Source organism: Ochotona curzoniae, unplaced genomic scaffold, assembly GCF_017591425.1.
Source record: "Ochotona curzoniae isolate NIBS_2020 unplaced genomic scaffold, NIBS_Ocur_1.0 contig_2927, whole genome shotgun sequence".
NCBI classification, from domain to species: domain Eukaryota; kingdom Metazoa; phylum Chordata; class Mammalia; order Lagomorpha; family Ochotonidae; genus Ochotona; species Ochotona curzoniae.
This window is the reverse complement of record NW_024465654.1, coordinates 656,457-679,120: the sequence shown is the minus strand read 5'-3', so window position 1 is coordinate 679,120 and position 22,664 is coordinate 656,457. Positions and strand designations below refer to the sequence as shown.

General features: G+C 49.0%; 1 protein-coding gene across 1 annotated transcript; it reads right to left on the bottom strand.

Annotated features, from left to right (window-relative positions):
* Window positions 1-630: 630 nt before the first annotated feature.
* Window positions 631-22,475, bottom strand: TULP3 (TUB like protein 3). The gene is made up of 11 exons (XM_040978964.1): window positions 22,441-22,475; window positions 13,931-13,982; window positions 11,269-11,428; window positions 10,448-10,624; window positions 8,953-9,083; window positions 8,053-8,250; window positions 6,155-6,267; window positions 5,720-5,834; window positions 4,104-4,202; window positions 2,550-2,721; window positions 631-1,467 (listed from the first exon to the last, which is right to left on the bottom strand). Exons 1-11 carry the CDS (start codon window positions 22,473-22,475, stop codon window positions 1,334-1,336), a joined length of 1,386 nt encoding a protein of 461 aa, XP_040834898.1. The 3' UTR covers window positions 631-1,333.
* Window positions 22,476-22,664: the final 189 nt, after the last annotated feature.

Genomic DNA, 22,664 nt, shown 5'->3' with positions numbered 1-22,664 from the left:
ATGTTTCAGCCTGCCTAGTGTGGCCATTTGGGAAGGGGACCACTGTGGATCTTGACAGCTTGTTTGGAGGTTCTAGCAGGGGAATGCAGCTGTATATCCTTGACCGAAGACCGGTCCTCCTCTAGCGGGGATGGTCGTCCTCTTCGACCGAGCGCGCAGCTTCGGGAGGGACGCACATGGAGCGGTGAGGGAGGAAGGGGACACCCGCCTAGCCAGCCAGATCAGCCGAATCAACCCTGGTGATCAACGGGGTGACAAATGTCGCAGCTAGATCGCCCTCACATCTGAAGTGAACCATTGTAGGGGAGATCTCTATCTTTTAAATAAAATGAAAATAGATAATGCTCAGGAAACTCCCAGAAGGTGGGACAGAAGCTGGCAGGTCCCTAGCCTGCCGCTAGCCAGGGCCCGTGGGAAGGCTGTGGATGCAGAACAACGTGTCTGAGGCCCGTGGCACGAGTCCACGGACAGAAACTGCTCCATGCAGAACAGGCCAAGGGGAAGGGCACCATGCGGCATCCCAGGGTTTATTCCATGGAGGTGAGGGGTGTTTATGGATTACGGTAACTCAAGTAACCAGTGTCAACTGACAAATTATACTTGATAAAATAAAAAAGATATTTATTTTTTTTAAAAAAATCTCTACACAGTGATTAGGGAAAAGCAGCTTTGAGGTCCTGTTCTTTCCACAGTGTAGAAGGTTCTCCATTTTTTTCCAGACTGTTCCATCAGCAGTCCCTCAGCTTTAAGCAATCTACGGTCTTTTCCTGAGGTCACTGATGCTTCCTTCCACTGGATCTTTCCTTTGTGGCTTGTCTGTGGCTGCTTCTGTATTCCCAAGGCAGAGGAGGGGCAGCTGAGTTGCTTGTGCACAGGAAAGTGTGAGAACCCCATCCCTGGGGACTGAAGGCAACTTAGGGGGAACCATCGCTCTCTGAAAAGGTCTTCAGAAAGAGAGAGAGATGCCATGAGTTCCATCACGAGGATCTGATGGTGCTGCGGCTTTCCAGGCATGGGAAATCTTACACTTGGGGCATGCGGTCTGTCGGACAGTAACTGCAGGAACCATCTGTGTTCTGCAAACCTGAACCTCTGTGCTGTCAGCCGTCTCTCACCCAGGTCCAGCCAGGAGCCCTGGCAAGTCTGTAGAACCCAGAGGAGCAGTGTGCGTGTGCCAACACGTGTGTGTGTGTGTGCACTGTACACACATATGTGTAGACACATATACACACATGTACATTCAGAGCTTGTTCCAGAAGGAAAGGCCATGGCTCTTCACATCCCAGGCAAAGGGTGAGGTCGAGGGCAGGGCCACCCCTCTGCTGCCATGCCTTCATTCACAGGCCAGCTTGCTGTCGAAGCTAGACAGCCCGATGGCAAAGGCCTGCAGGGCACACAGTGGGTAGTTGTAATCCAGGGTGAACACGTCATCCTCCACGCGTCCAAACTGCATGACGATGTAGTCGGCTGGGGACGAGAAGCAGGAGGAGTGTCAGGTGACCCTGTGGACATGCTGAGGGAGAACTGACAAAGATACAGAAAACAGCCTCCAGATGGGTCAGTGTGCCATCAGGTCTCCGGAAACTTCTACAGGACTGGGTGGGTGTCCGGCCAGGCAGCGAAGATCCCAAGTTCAGGTGCCCACAGCCTGTACTGGGAATGCTGGGTTGGATTTCTGACTCCAGCTTCGCTCCGTGCAGACTTTGGGAGGCAACAGTGATGGCTCGGGTCCCTGCCACCCACATGGCAGACCTGAACAGGGTTCTCAGAGCCTGTTCTGACTCAGCCCCAGCCACTGAGGGCATCTGGGGAGTGAACCAAGCGATGGAGGAGAGCTTTCTCTCTCTCAAATAAATTAAAAACAAAAACCAAAAACCTGGGGAGGATGTCGTGGCACAGCTTGTTAACCCACCAACTGGGATGCCAGCATCCCAGATCAGAGTACCTACTCAAATCCCAGCTGCTCCACTTACGATCCAGTTCTCTGCCAATGTGTCTGGGAAGACATGTCAAGTACCTGAGTCCTTGACACCCATGTGGAGACCTGGATGGAACTCCTGGCTCTGGCCTCAGGCCTGGCCCAGCCTTAACCAGTGCAGCCATTTGGGGATTGAACAAAAAAAAAATTGTTTTTCTCTCTCTCTTTTCTTATCAATCATAAAAGGAAAAAAAGTGTCCATGAGGCACAGGCAGTTTCTTCTACAATACTCCTCTCCCCTACAGAACCTGGAAGATCATTCCTGGCAACAAGACAGGGCAGTGGGACAGAAAGGCAGAGTTGGGGAAGACTTACAGGCTCCACAGACTACAGCTACCAAGAGACCTTTATCCAGGGCCGTAGGGCAGTTTGCTTCCCCGCCTTGCCTTGGTAAGTCTGTCCAGGTCTCAACACAGCACTCTAGTTTTCCTCCGAAAACAGTTTTGTCTTTCCGCAGAGATCGTGTCTTAGCTTACTCTCTCCCGAAGCCCACTTCCTGTTGGCTGGAGGCGGTGTTCACTTCCACACCGTGTGTGAGACAGCACTGTCTCCCCACCCCCCGTGGACTCACGGTCATTGGCGTGGACTATCTGGAAGTTCTTGACAGACGCCTGGGTGACCCGGCCGTGGAAGTTCAGGACGTACGAGTGAGTGTCATCGTTCCACACGGGGGCCTTGTTGTGTAGTTCAATCAGGTTCTCCATGCTCTTGTTCTGCCACTTAGAAAGCAAGCTCTCGTGGTCCTGTTTGAGGGGAACACCGTTACTTCAGTGCAGAGAACCAGAGGTATTCAGGGGGACCCCAGGAATTCAGGAGGTATCAGAAAGGGTAAAACAGAAAAAGAATGAAAGCCAAAGCTTTAAAGCTAAAGGGTCCAGCCTTCGGCAGGGGTTAAGCCACTTTTTGGGAAACTGGCATTCCCTATCAAAAGCCAGCTTAACGGGCTGGAGCACTGGCGTAGCAGCTAAAGCCACCGCCTGTGGGGCTTGCATCCCATTCAGGGACTGGTTCATGTCCCGGCTGCTCCACTTCCAATCCAGCTTTCTGTTTATGCTCCGGGGAGGGCAGCAGAGGATGTACTTGGAGCCCGGTACCTACAAAAGGAGACCTGAAGGAAGCTCAGGCTCCTGGCTTCAGACTGGCCCAGATCTGGCAGCTGCGGCCACTTGAGGAGTGAATCAATGGATGAAAATTTCTGTTTCCTCTCCTCCTTGTCCCACCCCATAACTCTTGACTTTCAAATAAAAAAATAAATAAATAAAAGAAAAGAAAGAAAAAAGAAAAGAAAAAACAGTTTGAATTCTAGGTGCCCCCACTTCTGATCTAGCTTCCTGCTATTGAACCGAAAACAGCAACAGCAAATGCTGCCCATCAGCTCTGGCTATGATAGCAATTTGAAGAATGAACCAACCAGCAGCTAGGATCTCTCTTTCTCACTCTGCAATCCTGCCTTTCAAATCAATCAATCAATCAATCATGGCTGAAACTGTGGTGTAGCTAGTTAACTGCTACCTGCAATGCTGCATCCCGTATGGGTGCTGATTTCAGACTCAGCTGCCCCACTTCTGATCCAGCTCCCTGCTAATGTGCCTGGGAAGGCAGTGGAAGATGGCCCAAGTGTTTGGGCATCTGTATCCACTTGAGAGACCTAGAAGAAACTCCTGGCTTCAGGCTTCAGATTGGCTTAGTTCTGACTGGTCACTTCAGCCATTTATAGTCAACCAACAGATGGAAGATTTCTGTCTCTTGGTTTCTCTGTAAATGTGCCTTTCAAGTAAAAATAAATAACTCTTTAAAAAAAACAAAAACAAACAAACAAACCAACTCCTGGCTCTTGGCTTCAGTCTGGCTCAACTCCAGCTCTTGTGGTCATTTGGAGAGTGAACCAGCAAATGGAAGATCTCTCTTTCTCTCTCAATCTCTCCTCTTCTCTACCCCGTAACTGCCTTTCAAATAAATCAATCTTTATTAAATAAATAAAATAGATATTTAAGAAATGAAGCCAGGTTTTTGTTTGTCTCCCAGTGTGGGTTCTGGAAGAACTGGGAGTTTGCTCATGTTCATCTCGTCTATACTGCATTAATCCCCCCGCATCCTTTGCTGGTTGCACGTGCCCTGTTCTTACATTTCGTGGCTGAAACGGGATCCGTTCATGATTCATATTCATCCCAGGAATGATCACAGACATTTTCCTGGGGCCTTTGAATCCAAGCACATTTGTTTCCTGGAAGACAGGAGCATGAGCCAGAACTTGGGTACAGAAAGGAAAAGGATACCGCATTCCACAGTAACATGAACTTTTCCTGGGAGTGTGAGATGCTGACAAAGCCAAGAGCTATAATCAAACAGAGAGAGATCGAAAAAAGGAGGGTAGCATTGCAGTGTGAGCACCTGCGTTTGAAACCCATTCCAGGGGCTGACACTTCACAAGGTTCCGCTTTAGTCTTTCGACTAAAGACTTTTCACTTAGGTGGAACTTGAGGCAACTACGGACTGTCCAACTTGGTCACTGTCAATTTATATATCTTTCCCAATGAGGACATGAGACTCTATGATACACAATGAGAATCACAGTTTTATCAGGATTTGTATCAGCAGGTTAAAAATTCAAATATTGGTGGCCAGGCTTGTGGTTTGTTGGGTTCAACTATCCTTGTGACATTGGCATCCCATATCAGAGTTCTGACTTGAATCCCAGAAAAGCTCTGCTTCCAGTCCAGCTCCCTGCTAATGCACGAGAGAAAGCGGCAGAAGACGCTCGAGGAATTGGGTCCCTGCCATGTGGAGATCAGGACGGAGTTTCTGCCGATTGGCTTCAGCCTGGCCCAGAGCTGGCTGTTGTGGCTACTTAGGGCATGAAGCAGCAGATGGAATCTCTCTCTCAGATAAATAATATATCTTAAATAAAATTCAAAGTTAGGCAAGGCAGTTTATATGAATACATATAAGCATATTAAATAGGTCGATATAGGTGTCAGTACTCATATTTACATATGTGAAAACTATCTAGGAAAATGCTTTACTCAACAAGTAATCCTTGAAGTGAAATCGTTCTCAGGCACTTGGGGGGTAAAAAACTCATAGGAACGAAATGATGAGACTTTGGGGTGGAAATATCTGAGTTGAGTCCATTCCTTCTTGCTTCTTTTCACTCAACCCTCTCTGAATGCTAACTGTGCCCACATCCTACACCTCGGTGGATACCATGGTGAATGGTTCACAGTTTACAAACTGGCAGGGAAGGTTCACGTTGACAAGGAGCAGTGAGTGGGTGTGCTGGCGGGTTAAAGGAGCCATGGTGACATGGGCAAAGGAATGTCAACTGCAGAAAAGACTTGTCTGATGTCAGTAGGAGCTGATTCAGTAAGCAGGGGAAGATGAGAGGGAAAGCAGAGGTGAGAGGAGGGTGAAGGGAGGGAAGGGATGGGGAGGGCAACAGAAGGCTCTCAGGTGAGGAGACACGGTGGACAAAGGAACCAAGGGGACAGTGGAGTCCTTGTGGCTTGATCGAGGGGAATGGGAGGAGGTTGCTAGCAGGAGTCTGAAAGGGAAGTGTGATGTGTTAGAATTGGAGTTGGCTATTCCTAAGTCCAGCTTGCATGCATGGAGAACAGGACGCTGGCAACGGAAAGGGGGAAGCCACGGAAGCAGACTTGGGAGGGAAGGGTCTCAGCTGAGCTTTGCTCACCGGCGGCAGCAGGACACGCCAAGGGGCACGCACGGGGTGGGAACCGCACTTACGTAGCAGACGGCGGCCAGCTCCTGCCGGGCGTGCACCTTCTCCACCAGACCCTGCGCCTTCATGGGGTTGACACCATGATCGTAGACTGTGAACTTGGTCCCCATGAGGTTGGATCTGCAGTCAGGAGAAAAAGCCCGCGGAGGAGCTAGGCTTCTGCCCTTACACAGGCCAGGAGAGGTAAAGTAACAGAACAGAAGCCTGCTGGGCCGATCTCCAAATGCTTGCATGCTCAACCCTCCTTACTTTTATTTTCTTTTTTCAATGAGCTTTCATTACAATCAAGGAAAGGGCTTAGATATCCTTTAAACTTTTTTTTCCTATATAAAGATTATAACATGATTAATTGCTAATAAAAAGAAAAAACCACAAACTGTTCTGAAGCTAAAGCTATGAAACTTCCTGAAGAAGCCGGGCAGTCATACATGGCTACTCACCTGAGCTTGCCAATGTAACTTTCTCCTTCCCGAGACAGATTTGTTGGGTCGGTAGAGATCAGGTAGTTGGAGGTTTTGCTCTTTTTCCGTTTTCTACCTGCAAGAAGAAACGTCTGGAATGGAGGGAAAGAGGAAAGGAAGAGAGAGAGAGGGAAAATATCATTAAAAATGAACCCTGGGACGAGTGTGGGTAGCCTAGTAGCTAAAATTCTCACCTTGCATGCACCTGGATCTCATATGGGTGCCAGTTCTAATCCCAGCGGCCCCACTTCCTATCCAGCTCCCTGCTTGTGGCCTGGGAAAACAATTGAGGGCAGCCCAAAGACTTGGGACCCTGCACCCGTGTGGGAGACCCAGAAGAAGCTCCTGGCTCCTAGCTTCTGATTAGCTCAGCTCTGGCCATTGTGGCTACCTGGGGAGTGAACCAGTACATGGAAGATCTTCCTCTCTGTCTCTCCTCCTCTCTGTGTATCTGACTTTCCAATAAAAAATGGAAAAATCTTAAACAAAAGGAACCCCATGGTTCTTCTACCTTTTCATTCAGCAAATATTTATAGCATGCATATTGTGGGCCAAATAATCTGTATGTCTCTCCTTTTCTAAGCCTCTCAGTGTCTGTCTCAGAAACCGTCATGGTTTTCCTTCCTGTGTGCTTTTTCAAAATCCACTAGCTTGATTCTCCCCATAATTATTTGTAATAAAACTCCCAATAACTTTTCGAAAACATCTTCATCCAATGGTATAAATCAGTCCTTCCTTCCAACATCAGAGGAGGCTGGGTCCTAAGGATCTTCCCAGACCCTCCTCCTGTGACCACTGTACATGTTACTCTCTCTCTGTATTTTGTAGCTGCTTCAAATCCCTGTGATGGCACTGAAATAAATGTTCCTGAGCTCTACAGACCTGGTTGATGGTAGGGAGATCAGGGCAGTGGACGTGGCTAAGCAGGGGACCCCTGGACTCCATGAGGCATGGGTTTGAATCTGGCTCTGTCAACTCATTTGTTTGATCTGACTGTTCCCTGAGCCCGGGTGATCTCTTACATACAGGAGAGACAAGCACTCCGACCCGAGGAGGCTGTTCCACCGACCCCGAGTGCCAATACTCATAAACATCGACTGCAGGCCTGGGATACTGTAGTAGTTACAACAACAAGACCTCTCATCACCGTCTCACTGCTGGGCTCTTTAAAACCATTGACGCAAGTACAAAATGTGCTGTTCATTAGCAAATATTCAATTGCCTCACACTTTCAATACCCAGGGTGAGAATGAAACATTTAACATGCATATTTTTCTAAAATTCCAAAGCTTCCTATTCCCTACAACCTTCTCCTTTTTCAATATTACGTTCCACCATAATGAAAAGGAAAAAGGGGAGAGGTGGCAACAAAATGGCTCTGTTGGCTAATCCGCCCCTTTCAAGTGCACGGGATCCCATGCAGGCACTGGTTCATGTCCCGGTACCCCACTTCCCATCCAGCTCCCTGCTTGTGGCCAGGGAAAGCAGTGGAGGATGGCCCAAGGCCTTGGGACCCTGCACCCATGTGGGAGACCTGAAAGAAGCTCCTGGCTTCAGATCAGCTCAGCTCAACTCCAGCTATTGTGGCCACGTGGGGAGTGAATCAGTAGATACAAGATCTTTCCCTGTGTCTCTCCTTCCTCTTTAAATCTGCTTTTCCAATAAAAATAAACACATCTTTTTTTAAAATCCCCTTTATCTTCCTAAATTATGAATGAGACTTTTTTGGGGGTGGGGGGTTTGGGAAGAATTAATACAACCTATTTCAATCTACTTCCTGCTGGCCTGGCATAACAGCGCTGTTCTCTCCATCAGCAATCTATTCCCCAGCATCCCTACCTGCTCCCAGGAGGCACCAGGGGACTCAGCTCTCATACCTTCTGATTTTCACCTTTTTCCAAGAACATGTAGTAGGTGGGGAAGAGCCCCTGATCCACTCCTCTCTTGTACCGCGTCACCCGGCACTTCACGGTGATGCCCCGAGGGGCAGGGCTGTACGCAAACTCCTCCAGGTTCTCCACATCCCCCAGCTGCTGCTCAGCCTGTTGGGCAGCAGTTCCGGAAGCACCTGTATCCTGAAAGGACAGTCACCTGTGAGCAATGGGAGGCTGGGGCAGAGGGCCTCAGAGACCCTGCCAGGAACAGAGTGGACAGAAAGACAGACTGACCTCTACGTAAAGGAGAAAATTTAAAAAGTTAAGACCAGCGCATTGGGAATAATGCAGGAGCTAAGAAGGAAGGATATGGCCTGCTAATAGCCAACCTGAGACAGAATTGGAGAGGGCAGGGCTGGAGCAATGGCTCAACAGGCTGACCCTCTACTTATAAGCACCAGCATCCCATATGGGTGTCAGTTCATGTCCCAGCTGCTCTACTTCTGATCCAGCTCTCTGCTTATGGCCTAGGAAAGCAGTACAATACAGCCCGAGTCCTTAGCACCCCGTTCCCACGTGGAAGACCTGGAAGAAGCTCCTAGCTTCTGGTTTATGACTTTGGATGGGCTCAGTTCCTGGTTTTTCAGTTCCAGCTACTGCGGCCATTTGGAAAGTGAACTAATAGATGGAAGAGCTCTCTCTCTCTGTCTTGCCTTACCTAAGTAAACCTATCTTCCAAAAGCAAAACCCTTAAAAAAAAGAGGTCATAAACTTGAAGTCTAAATTGGAGCTTCAATGTTGAAGTTATAAACTACAAGTGGTGAACTACTCATTGAGCAATGATATTAAAACAGTTGTAGCTGGGAGTCAGATTTGCTCCACAGCAGTCTGGGAATGGTATACCTTGGCTGATTTCTGGCTGGACGCAGAATTGGGTCTTCCTGTTTCTGAATGTGGGGAATGGGGACTTGATTTTTTTCCTTCCTCTTCACCATCACTTTCTTCCTCATCAAAGTTCAAACTGCTTGAAATACCTGGCAGGAAAAAGCAGAGATAAAAAGATTGATGATTTTTAAAATGTTGATTAAAAATTTAAAAAAGAAAAACCTTGAAACAAAGAGATATAAAAAGGCATAAATTGGGCCAAGCATGGTAGCCTAGCAGCTAAAGTCCTTGCCTAACACACGTGCCGGGATCTCATATAGGCACCAGTTCTAATCCCGGCAGCCCCACTTCCCACCCAGCTCTCTGCCTGTGGCCTAGGAGAGCAGCTGAGGAAGGCCCAAGGACTTGGGACCCTGCACCCACGTGGGAGACCCGGAGGAGGCTCCGGGCTCCTGGCTTCGGATTGGCTCAGCTCTGGCCATTGTGGCCACTTGCGCAGTGAAATCAGTGGATGGAAGATCTTTGTCTCTGTCTCTCCTCCTCACTTTCCGATAAAAAAATAAAATAAAATAAATCTTTTTAAAAAGGCATAAATCCATTTGACACTAAAAGGTGAATCTGAAGAACAATAGCAGTCATTTAACAGGGTGTTGCAGAGGTAATTTAGTAGCTACAGTCAGGGACAATAAATGGATAAGAATCAGAATCTAGGTATGCCAGGAGCTGCCACTGTGGCATGGCAGTTAAACCAGCACTTGGGATGCCCACATCGGATATGAGAGTCAGCAGATCCCTGCCACCTTGGGGGGGACTCAGATGGAGCTCCAGGCTCCTGGCTTTAGCCTGGCCCAGCCCTGACTGTTGCAGGCATTTGGGGACTAAACCAGTATGGAAGATTTCTTTCTTTGCTTCTTAAATAAAATAAACGTTTAAAATGATCTTCCTGGGGCTGGTCCTACCACTTACGATACCCTCATCTCATATTGGCAGCACTGGTTCAAGTCCCAGACACTCTGCTTCCAATCCAGCTCCCTGCTAATGCACCTGGGAAAGCAGCAGCTGATGGCCCAAGTGCTTAGGTCTCTGCCACCCACGTAAGAGTGGGAGGGGGCCCAGTTCAATGGCTCAATTGGCTAACACTCCCCTTGCAAAGCACTGCGATCCCATATGGGCGCCAGTTTGTGTCTTGGCTGCTCCACTTCCCATCATGGCCTGGGAAGGCAACAGAGGATGGCCTAAAGCTGTGGGATCCTGTACCCATGTGGGAGAACTCCAGGCTCCTGGCTTCAGATTAGCTCAGCTCCAGCCACTGAGGCCATTTGGGGAGTGAAACAGCAGATGTAAGATCTTTCTGTCTTTCCTTTTCTCTAAAATCTGCCTTTTCAATAATCAATTAATAGATAGAATAGATAGATAAAGGGAGAGACCCAGAGGGAGTTCCTGACTCCTGACATCAACCTGGCCCAGCCCTGAAAATGGTGGACAATTCAGAGTGATCGCAAGTAGCCCTCACCGTGTTTTTGAAGAATTTCCTGCAGATCTGGCTTGGGAACGGTCTCCAAAGTGCTCTCCCCATCAGCACTGCCTTTAGTCTCTTCTTCCGTAGCAGCAGAGCCTACGGAGAGAACATGAATTTTGGTTTCCAGCTCTTGGGCATCTGGCTTCAGGGAGGCGGCTGGCCCATCAATGCCTAAGCCGAGAGAAAAGAGAAGAGGCGAGCGTTACCCACTCGTGAGCTGGGAGGCTTCTGTGTCCACCACCAGAACTCACTTCCAAACCTCCACGGCCCTCCTCTTGTCTGAACACCTGTGAGGGCATCTGGTAGGAGAGCAGCCTAGGTGCCCATGTCATTAACATGCTCTGGCAGTGACGGAACACAGACTTGATGCTATCAGAGCCAACTGCGAGGGGAGGCAGGGCAAGTTTGGGGTGTGAGTTAGAAGCGGTTCCCCTTCCTTCTCCTCCCTTGCCCTTTCGGATGGTCCTTAGAGCCATTTACTGGGAACCCACTTAGTCCTGGCATCACTAACATTAACCTCTGCCATGGTGGGATCATTAAAACCGTAAGCTGCTCCAGTAGGCCATTCTAGAATAGTATACGTGGCCTTGAAAAGCAGTGATTCTAGGACAGACGTGACCTTGAAAGGCATCTTCCACTGACTTCAGACTACTGCTTTTGTTCTATTCAAGGACCCAAAATGCAAGTCCACGGATAAAGGTACTGAGTAACAGTGTTCATATGGTCCTTTGGTAAACCTGCCAATCCTCTCACCTTCTCCTATGATTTATGAGAACTGCACCCCAGCAGGAAGTGACGCTGCCTCAAATACACACCGTGCAGGATGACATCGCTGTGAGGGGGACAGGGATCCACCAAAGGAGTCTGATCCTCACTACCCCTTGGCTTGGACCAACGCAGCCTGGCTTCAGGGTTTGGCTGCACCATGAGTGGCTCAAGGCGCTTTTTTCTCTGCTTCTTCTCCAGCAGCGCTCTCTAGAAAACAATGTGGTGAGACAGCCAGGAGGCCCGGCTGCTTTGAATATTCAGAATTTTGTTTTTCACCGATGCTCACAAGAACGCTTACAGATGATCTTCTCTTATTTGGAGAAGTGGGGGCGCTGAGGCCAGAGAGGCACAAGGTTCATTCATAGCACGGATCAGTGTTCACGGCCCCTCTATAAAGACTTAAAAAGCATACAACACATTTCTAGCCGGGCCAGGGTCAGGAGTTGAGTCTACTGAACTCGGGATGGTGACCAATCTGTGATCAGAATGGATCAGGGGTTCAAAACACACAAACACGTATGTGCATAGAGAAAGAGATGGAAGAACACGGCCCAACTGATTTCTCTGGGTGGCCAGAATAGGATGACACATTTTTATGGTCCAGTTTTCTATTTTCCCAAATGTCCTTAGTTTTATAATTAGCAAAAACAAAACAAAACAACTGTATGAGCCTCTAAACCTCAAATGATTTTCATTAGTGAAAGTTTTATTTTCCTGTTCATCTTCCTTCATCAGGACCACAGGGTGGGCAGACAGGGTAGGATGCTGTGTCCCATGTCAGAGCGCTTGCATTAGATGGCCATCTCCAGCTCCCCATTCCAGCTTCCTGCCAGTGCACACCGGGAAGCCACTGCTACAGACTAACATGGCCCCACTGGCTGGATTCCTGCGCTCAGGGAAAGACCCTGACCAGTCCCCAGGGACTCCTGGATTCAGCCCAGCTTCCTGTTGTGGGTTTCTAAGAATCTAATGCTGGATGATATGATTTATTTACCTCTGCTGAAGGGATATATCTTCCGATGGGATGAAATAGGTGACTTTCCAGCTGGGACACTGTCCTTGCCTAGGGTAGCCCTGGAGTCCCAGTATAAATCATGCTCTTTGTGTGGAAAATGCAAACCACCTGCCTTCTCTCTCTCTCTCTTTTTAAGATTTATTTGTTTTTATTGCAAAGTCAGATATACAGAGAGGAGGAGAGACAGAGAGGAAAATCTTCCATCAGATGGATCACTACCCAAGTGACCACAACGGCTGGTGCTGTGCTGATCCAAAGCCAGGAGCCAGGAGCTTCTTCCAGGTCTCCCACGCAGGTGCAGGGTCCTAAGGCTTTGGGCCGTCCTCAAAACTGCCTTCCCAGGCCACAAGCAGGGAGCTGGATGGGAAGCAGGGCTGCTGGGATTAGAACCAGCACCCATATGGGATTCCGATGCATGCAAGGCGAGGACTTTACCACTGTGCTATCACGCCGGGCCCTCCCTACAATTTTCTATGCAACAGAATGCAGAAAATCTTAACTCCTCTTAAGACATTTACTCGGATCTTTGTTGAGGAGAATAAATATGTATTTGTGTTTATGTATCAGAATCATCCTCATGGTCATAAAATGTTAGTTTCTTTCCTAGATTTAGATAATTCTGCTTTTAAAGTCATTATTTTGGCCATAAGTCCCACTTTCAATTTTTACCAACATAAAGATGACAAAACTTTAGAGAAACTTTTAGTCATCCACAGACTCTAGCCATCTTGGTTCTTAATAATCCTTCATAAGCAGACGATAGTGACAGAATTTCCTCAGTTACAAAACATCGTAAGGGGGCGGGCATATGACAGCAGCTAAGACACTCTCTTGTGCACTGTATCCCAAATTAAAGTGTCCAAGCCCAAGTCCCAGCTCTCCTCGCAACTCCAGCCTTCTGCCTCTAGGTGGAGGCGACACATGATGGCGTAAATTGTTGGCTCCCTGACACCCACACCAGACACCCAGATGGAGTTCCTGGCATCCAGCTTTGGCCTGGCCCAGCACCACATGATTTACTTGGTGAGTGAAGCAATGGGTAGGAGATGTCTCTCTGCCTCCCAAATTATGTAGATTCTTTTAACAGATTTATTTATTTTTATTTGGAAGGCAGATTTACAGAGAATGAACGAGAGGCAGAGAGAAGACAGATCTTCTATCTACTCTTTTACTCCTCAAGTGGCCACATTGACCAGAGCTGGGCTGGTCTGTAGCAAGGACCCAGGAGCTTCTTCTGGGTCTCCCATGTGGGTGCAGGAGCCCAAGCCCTGGGCCACCTTCTGCTACTTTCCCAGGCCACAGACACGGAGCTGGATGGGAAGGGGAGCTGCAGGGACACACAAATCGACACCCATATGGAATCCCAGCACATGCAAAGTAAGAACTTTAGCCGCTAGGCTACCACACAGGACCCAGTAGGGACGTTTTTTTAAAGTGGCAGTATCAAATCACTACAGAGAAGTACAATGTGAACATTCTTTTAATTTTCAATGATCATAAAAGTCAAGGTCAGTGTCACTGGGGGCAACCTTGTTACCTAGGGCTTTGGTTCAGCACCCACCAACTCCAGTGTTTCCTGACCAAGGCTGACCATCAGAGCCTCGTCCTTCCAAATGTCGCCAAGCTTTGGGGACAAGGACCTTCGGTCTGGCAGCCCATGTCATCGTCCACTCGGCTCGCCAGAGCAGACTCACCTGATTGTCCAGTTTTAGCTGTCGAAGCCGCATTGTTTCATCTTCAAAGACACTGTAAAAAGGAAAAAAAAAGTGTGTGAGAAGAAAAAAATCCCTTTAAAATCACATCCAGAGAGGATGACTCAAAGCCTTGGGACCCTGTGCCCTTTGGGAGACCTGGAAGACATCCCTGGCTCCTGATCAACTCAACTCTAGCTGGTGTGGCCGCTTGGGGAGTGAACCAGCAGGTGGAAGATCTTCCTCTCTGTCTCTCCTTTCTGTAAATCTGCCTTTCCAATAAAAATAGATATTTTTAGAAAATCAAACTGAATCAAACAACTGCCTTCAGATGATAAAAGCAAACCTTTCTGTATATTCTTCCACCCTTCTCCAAAGCCATTCTAGTCTCAGCAATTTGCTGATGGAGGATTTTAGGTTGTGACTCAGCATTCTTGGCATGAGTGAAGCACGGAGCGGGGCTGAGACAGCTCTCGGGCTCTCAGTTAACAAGACAAAGTCCGTGACTACACAGCAGGGCTGTGCATAGCACAGCTGGTGCTGTACTTGGCACAAACTCACCAAAGCACCCACTGGGGGCTGGGTGGTTTACTGCTGCACTGCTCCGCGGACACGGGCACTCAGCAGCTTGGAATCGGCTTCCTAGGCACAAGATTCTTGGTGCCCACAAATCTGCCAAAGGTGTAACTACACCTTAGTTATCCAGAGGTGGAGGCCCCTCCTAAGCTGCCACATTCCCCTCTCTCTGCCAATTCCCTCACCACCTTCATGTTGCAAGGACCAGAGTCTCCAGTGAGTCATCTCCTTCTCCCAGCTCAACAGAGGAACCCAGCAACATTCCCAGGGAAGACATGCTTCATGTTTTGCCCACCTTCATATATTTACTATTATTTTGTTGGTATTGAGTGGGCATCTATATGAAAATGAAAATGTTCTAGATTTAACGATTGTAAAGGCAGGGACCAGCACTGCAGTATAGCAGGTAAAATTTCTGCCTGCGACTCCAGCATTCCCTTTGGGCACTGGCTTGCTCTACTTCCATCACAGCTCCCTGCTAATGGTCTGGAAAAAGCAGGAGGAGATGGCCCAGTTGCTTGGCCCCCTGATAGCCATGTGGGAGACCTGGATAGAAGCTCCTAGCTTCTTCAGTCTGGCTCAGCACTGGCCACTGTGGCCATCTGAGCAGTGACCCAACAGATGGAAGATTCTGTCTCCCTCTAGGTAACTCTGCCTCTCAAATCAGTCTTGTAAAAATTATTTAAGACAACGACATTTTTGAACATAACATAAAGGGAAGGATAAGCCGCTGCTATGAATTGCTTTTCCTCAAACTCATACTGTTCTAAATTATGGTACTTTAACAAAAAATCATCCCCCAAACCCAAAGGGCTAACACCTAGGTGCTCTGCAAGGACAACGATGCTGACTCTGACCTAGAAGTAACATTCTCAAGCACTTCCCTTCAGACCTCTCTGGGGAGGAGGCAGTGTGATGCCAGGTGTGAGTCCAGCGCCTTCTAGACACTCCTGAGCGCCTGCCATCAAGCCCGGGCAAGCTAACCAGACACTCCAAATTAGCAGGTGGGATCAAAGCTTTCAACCTGAACGTTAAAGAACAATTAACACAAGTTCTCTCTTCTTACCAGTTGCATACCTCCTACCTTTACAGGCCATTTTTTAAAATTATTATTTCTTTACTGGAAATTGAGGGAAAAAGGCAGATTTCCAGAGAGAAAGAGACAGAGACAAAGTTCATTCATCTGCCAATTCACTCCTCAAATGGCCATTAATGGATGGAGCTGAGCTGATCTGAAGCCAGGAGCCAGGAGCCTCCTCCAGGTCTCCCACACAGGTATAGGGGCCCAGGGACCCAGGTTATCCTCTGCTCCCTTCACAGACCACAAGCATGGAGCTGGATAGGAGGCAGAACAGTTGGGACTGGAACCGGCATCCATATGGGATGCTAGCAACGCAAGGCGGAGGATTAGCCTGTTGAGCCACCATGCCAGCTCCCTCCAAGTAGAAATTCTAACTGGGGAGGAACAGGTTTTCTGTATTTACATTCAAACTAAATGAATAGTTCTAGTCTGAACTAGAATACGATATTCCTGAATTTGCATTTTTCCCCTTCAATGTTCCCTTTTCCTTCATTTCAAATGAAGTTATTATAGCAAGCCTAACCAGGACTAATTAGTAAATCAATACAAAATAGAAGGATTTCTCACCGAACAGAATGGATGGAACTGGTACTTCTCTTACAGTAGATTTCCTATTTGCATGCTACAGACAACTTGGAGAAAGATCTAGCAACTATGACAGAACACATCCTTTTGAACTGTCCTTCAGTTACAGCCAAAGTCACAATCGAAGAGACCGACAAGGCCTTCAACAATGTGCAGATCACAGCAACAGAACTTTCTGAGAATGTGTTCCATCCCAGCCAACTTTGTTTCTGGACACCAAAATTTTCTCTGAGTCCCCCTGTACCATATCTTTCTTTAAAAAAAAAAAATATTTATTTATTTTTATTACAAAGTCAGATATACAGAGAGGAGGAGAGATAGAGAGAAAGATCTTCCGTCTGATGATTCACTCAGTGAGCGCAATGGCTGATGCTATGCCGATCTGAAGCCAGGATCCAGGAACTTCTTCCAGGTCTCCCACACGGGTGCAGGGTCCCAAGGCTTTGGGCTGTCCTCGACTGCTTTCCCAGGCCACAAGCAGGGAGCTGGATGGGAAGTGGGGCCGCTGGGATTAGAACTAGTGCCCATATGGGATCCCGGCACTTGAAGGGGGATGATTGGCCAGTTGAACCATCACTCCAGGTCCCATCAATAAATCGCTTAAAATATTACTTATTCCCTTATTAGTCTAAGTCATACCCAATGTACCAGATTACCAAACAGCTCCAAGCATTTAATAAAGCATTAAGGGTTCTATGATTATGTTGTACCCTCCACATCCCTGTCAAGTTCTGACAGACTACAAAAATAGAGCCAATTCTCCAAGTGGTCAGAAATGCCAGCTCCGTGGCTGCGGAGCCCCCAGGGAGGGGTTCTCACTCACCACCTCCCACACAGTGCCAGATGATCAGGATGCTGGAGTCAGCACGTGGCCAGGACGGGGCTGGACCGGACAGGGCTGGACCGGCTCCTGCGGCAGCCCTGGCAAGAGTCAACACCCACCGGAAGGAGCAGGATGGGACTTGCAGACCATGCCGGCCGTGCGCGGCCCGTGGCCTTGCTAATGTAACACGAATGAACCCTTCCTTCAACAGCCACGGTGCCCTTTGTGACATCACCAACGGGAGGGTCTCTGTCTTAGCAGTTAGTTATAATTGAGCAAACAAACACAGGAGAAAAGGGTGGCTTATCATTCTCAAATAAATGAATAAAGGGGTCAACTTAATGGGAAAAGCACTCATTTTCCTCCAATTTTAATTTATCCTTTTGCAGTTATTTGAAAGAGAGAGAACTTCCACCCGCAGATTCACTCTGCAAGTTGGTTATAAATGGCCAGGCCTGGGTCAGCCAAAGCCAGGAAGCTAGAACTCTAACCGGGCCTCCCCCAAAGATGGAGGGGCTCAAGGAGTTGGGCCTTCCTCCACTGCTTTCTCAGGCACATTTGCAGGGAGCTGGACCGTGCAGCCAAAACTCAAACAATGCTTACATTACACCCAATGCTTACATCTCAGACACGTTTCTTCTGGATATAGGAACACAAACAACTTTCTACTGAGCAGAGGAAACAGACAGACATACTTGCGCTCCCTGCTACCTAGCTTGATCCTATTTGATCTTTTTTTAAAACTTGTTTATTTTTATTGCAAAGTCAGATATACAAAGAGGAGGAGAGACAGAGAGGAAGATCTTCTGTCCATTTATTCACTCCCCAAGTGATCACAACAACCAGAGCAGCCGCCAATCCGAAGCCAGGAGCCAGGAGCTTCCTCCAGGTCTCCCATGCACAGGACCTCCAGAATTAGAACCAGTGCCCATATGGGATCCAGATGCGTGCAAGGAAAGGACTTTAGCCGCTAGGCTACCATGCCAGGCCCAAGAAGCATACTTCTAACATGGCTGAATGAGGGGCCCAGTGCTTCCCATCCAGCTCCCTGCTTGTGGCCTGGGAAAGCAGTCGAGGACGGCCCAAAGCCTTGGGACCCTGCACCCATATGGGAGACCCTGAAAGAAGTTCCTGGCTCCAGATCGACACAGCACCAGCCGTTGCAGTCACTTGGGAGTGACAGAAGATCTTTCTCTCTGACTCTCCTCCTCTCTGTATATCTGACTTTGCAATAAAAACAAATATATTTTAAAAACAAAAACAAACAAGCAAACAAAAACTCTAACGCCTTCCATCCACTGCTTCACTCTCCAGATGGCTGCGATAAGCTGATCTGAGCTGTTCAAAGCCAAGAGCCAGAAGCCAGGAGCTTCCCTCAGATCTCCCACACAGGTGTAGAGTCACAAGCCTTTGGGCCATTCTCTGCTGCTGATTTCCCAAACCATAAGCAGGGAGCTGGATTGGAAGTGGAGCAGCTGGGACTTGAACTGGCACCCATCTGGGATGGTGGCACCCCAGAACAGTAAATCTGTCTGCTGTACCACAGCACCAGCTTCCTATACATTATTTTACTAATCTCTTAGATCACTGAGGGGAGTCCAGAGAAGCCCTCATTTCTGTAAGAGAAAACTGAGGTCTGCTCATGGCCATTTGTGCAAAGAGGCGGCTGGGACAGGAAGTCCGGACCCTGTAATGCCAACGGCCAAACAGTGGGAGCCATCCTACCAACGAGCCCGGTGTCCCAGAGGTCCTAGAGGCTCACCCCAAACCACCAGGCATGTTTGCACAGAAGGTCAAGGGCAAAGCAACAGACATGACATCTGCATGCGGTCTCTGTATATAGATCTTTTCTCAGACCCAAGTGGATCCAAGCTGTCATCATGCTGGGCAAATTCTGCAGCCTTCTCTGACACAAGCAGAAAAGGCGAGATGGCAGAAATCTAGTGTTCCTCGGCCCCAACATGGTAGCCTAGTGGCTAAAGTTCTAGCCTTGCAAGCGCCCGGATCCCATATGGGCGCCAGTCCGTGTCCTGCCAGCACCATTTCCCATCCATCACCTGCTTGTGGCCTGGGAGAGCAGTCGAGGATGGCCCAAGGCCTTGGCACCCTGCACCTGCATGGGAGACCTAGAGGAAACTTCTGGCTCCTCCTGACTTCGGATCAACTCAGCTCCAGCCGTTGTGGTCACTTGGGGAGTGAATCAAAGGACAGAAAATCTTTGTCTCTCCTTCCATTAAATCTGACTTTGCAATAAAAGTAAATTTAAAAAGAGAGAGAGCTCTAATGTTCCTAACAGCATAATCCTCGTGAACAGGAAAAGCAGCAGACTAGAAAGTTCTCGTTGGAAAAAAAAGACAATTCTGCTGCCGAGCTGCTCTGAGATGGAACCAAAGGGAATTATTGCCCAGACCCCTTCTGGTCCTCCAAGCCTCCAGTTCCAGGAAGCCAGGCAGCTTCCACTCCTCCCCGGAGTAGCTCGTGCATTCCTTTCCTCCTAGTCAGAAGACGTGCTGGGTTTTTCTTCCACCCAGACACAAGCACAGGGAAGACTGCAGAGGCAGAGCTTTCCATGAGCTAAGGGAAGGCACAAATCAACACAATGCCCAAAGACGGCTACAGCCGCCTGCCTGAACCTTGAAAGACAAGAAATGCATGAAGTGGCCTTCACATGGGGGAATAAAAAAACAAAAACACGCTTATCGTTCAGACTTCACGAGGAGGAAGACTGGCCAGGACGTAACGCCCAGCGGTGACTGATTCCACTTCTCAGCTGTGGGGCCAGGACGTTTCTTAGACAACTCCAGGTCACAAGGTCACCCCATGTCAGTTCTGTATCACTAACAAAAGCCAGGAAGGGCTCAGGTTCCAAGGCTCCCCATGCCCTATTCTCTATCTCCAGGCCAACCTCCACCACCCAACACACAGAACGCACAGCTTCCCACTCGGGAACACTACTTACAACGGCCATTTCTATCTCCACACTTCCCAAAGCCGTGGTGCAGGGGAGAGGACGCTACAATCTGCCTGCCAGCAATTCCTCCACTCTGTTTTCCCATGAAGGGGCTTCCTTTTCAACAGTCACATCACTCAGAGACAAATGAACATCACAGCAAATCTAAAATTCTGATTTAAAAAAAAAGACTGACACATTTATTTTATGGGAAAGGCAGATTTACAGAGTGAAGGAAAGAGACAAAGAAAGGGCTTCCACCCGCTGGCTCACTCCCTAAGTGGCTGCAACGGCCCGGGCTGAGCCAATCTCAACCCAGGAACTTCTTCTGGGTCATGCACATGAGTACAGGGGTCCAAGGGGATGGGTCATTCTCCACTGCCTTCCCAGGTCATAAGTGGGGAGCTGGATGGCAAGTGAAGCAGCTGGGACACGAACCGGTTGTTGATATTGGGATGCCAGCGCTGCAAAGCAGAGGATTAGCCTGTCGAGCCACCATGTCTGTCCCTAGAAGCCAGATGTTACCTTCACACGGTAAAGTATTAACAACTGAACATTCTTGTCGACATCTGTGAAGGAACACTCAACACACGACCTGGAGCTGAAAGAGCAAGAGACATCACCTCTCTTGGAGCTACAGACAGCCGCAGAATTTGCGGGAAAGTTCCTCGGGCCAGCAGAATCGGTGACTCACACACCTCCTTTGATGTCAAGTTTAAAAGCAGGAGCAAGTTTCTCTGGGGGGAAGAAATGAGAGGGGGAGGGGAGGGCTCCGGCAAGAAAGTGCTTTTGTTTTGCTGGCTCTAAAGTCAGAGGCAATGTCCCTTCTCCTTTTTTCTTTTCCCCAAATCGTGAGTCACAATCAAACATCTGGTACTTGGGACATGCGTTACTTAAAGTGCATCCAGTAAAATATGGATGGTCCACATCTGAACAAGAAGTGTTTGGATCCAACCAGAGATGCCCAAATACCCACTTCACCTCCATGCAGCACCTAAAAACGTAGATTCGGGTTCTGTCCTCTTGACTTGGAGGGGGCAAAACGTGGAGCAGTGATCACAAACTGAACTTGAACTTGGTGAAGGAGGGGAACAGTGATTGTCTACCTAAGCCTCTGCTTTGTCACATCAAAGTTTAGAATTGTTTACACGTCCACTAGTTAAGTAAGCATGGGACAAAATCCTTAAGTGCCAAATGTTTGCTCTTCCCGATAAAGGCAAGTGCTAGGGTTGGCCTGTAGGACTAAGTCAGTACCAAAGTTTTAAGCCATTAAACTGTTCCTTAGCCTCATTCACCAGAAAACCCACAGGCTGCCTTTCCAAACCTATTCTGGGCTCTCCCCTCAGGCAGAGACAGCAAAACAAAAAATAAAGGGGGGCAGTGGGGGCAAAGGCGGGAGGGTACGTCTGAAAATGAGGCCAGGGCAGCCTGCTAAGGACACAGCCACTGGAAAGCAGAGAGGCAAATCAACAGCTTCCCAATTACAACCGTGGGCCGCCATTCCAGAACACAGCATTGCCTGCCAAAAGCAAAGGCAGGGCGGGAATGACTAAAAACCACCCTCAACCTCCACTGTGCCCCCCTGGGGACAGGGCAGGGCACAGCAGCTAAGGAGGGGGTGGATATGCAAGCCAACTTGACTGCATCTTTCTTTTTCATATTCTGATGCACAAAGGCTAAGGATCAAGCTTGTAAAGAACTGGGGGTGAATTCCAGCCTTGGGCACAATTCGCTGAAGGAGCAAAGCCATTCCTCCCTCCCCGGGGGTCTGTAGGACCAGAACAGAATGTTCGGGGTTCTGAATGAAGTCGGGGGCACACAGAACACCCACTTGAGGCTCAGTGGGTTTCCTCCTGCTTAAGGAGACATGCCAAGCTCTGAACTCTGATCCCCAGCCAGACACCGTTCTGCAAGCTGCGAAACTGCAAACACTCTGCAATGCCAAAAAGTCAAGCCATCCAGCAAGTTTCTCAGGAAACTGCGGCGGCCACGGCGCCTGGCAACACACCCTGTCATCCTCACAGCGCCCGTGTTTCCCTGACTTTGCCATCAGCCACGTCTCAGCAATCCATCCGATTTTTGCGTTCTTCATAAAAACTCAACTGGACACAGAGTTGTTGGAACCTAGGTCTCTACCCGCTTCATCCACCCGTGATTTAAACTTCCTCTTCCCTGGATCCCCAAAACTTGTTCTGCGGCCCGGGTAACAGAGACCCCATTTTTGGTAACCAAGCGAGCTCCAAGAACCTGAACGGGGATCGGCCACAAAGAGCTCCCTTCTGTGCATCACAGGGCTGCAGAGTTCGTGCTCCCCGACGCCCTTCTTTACGCCTAAGAAGGGTAAGTATGTGTGTGTGTGGCGGGGGGAGAGGTCCTAGATCGGAAGTGGGGTAGGAGTGCCCCTCTCTCAGCCCCCTCCCCCAGCTCCTAGACGGGACCTCCGCCTGGGCGCTTCGTCCCTCCGCCCGCGACCAGCCCCATCCCTCTCTGACCTGTACCCGTGGGGTGCCATTCCACAGCGTTGCGCCTCCATCGCCGGCTCTCGGGAGCAGACCCCGAGACCAGACCCCGAGACGCCGAGGCTAGGTTGGCAAGTCTGCCCGTCCTCTGGGCCCCACCCCCTGGCCAGCACACCGCGCACTGTCGCTGGCGCTCATTGGGCTTCTGGCCGGCCGCTCGGCTCTCACTGGCTGTGCCGGCGTTGCTGGAGGACTCCTAAGGG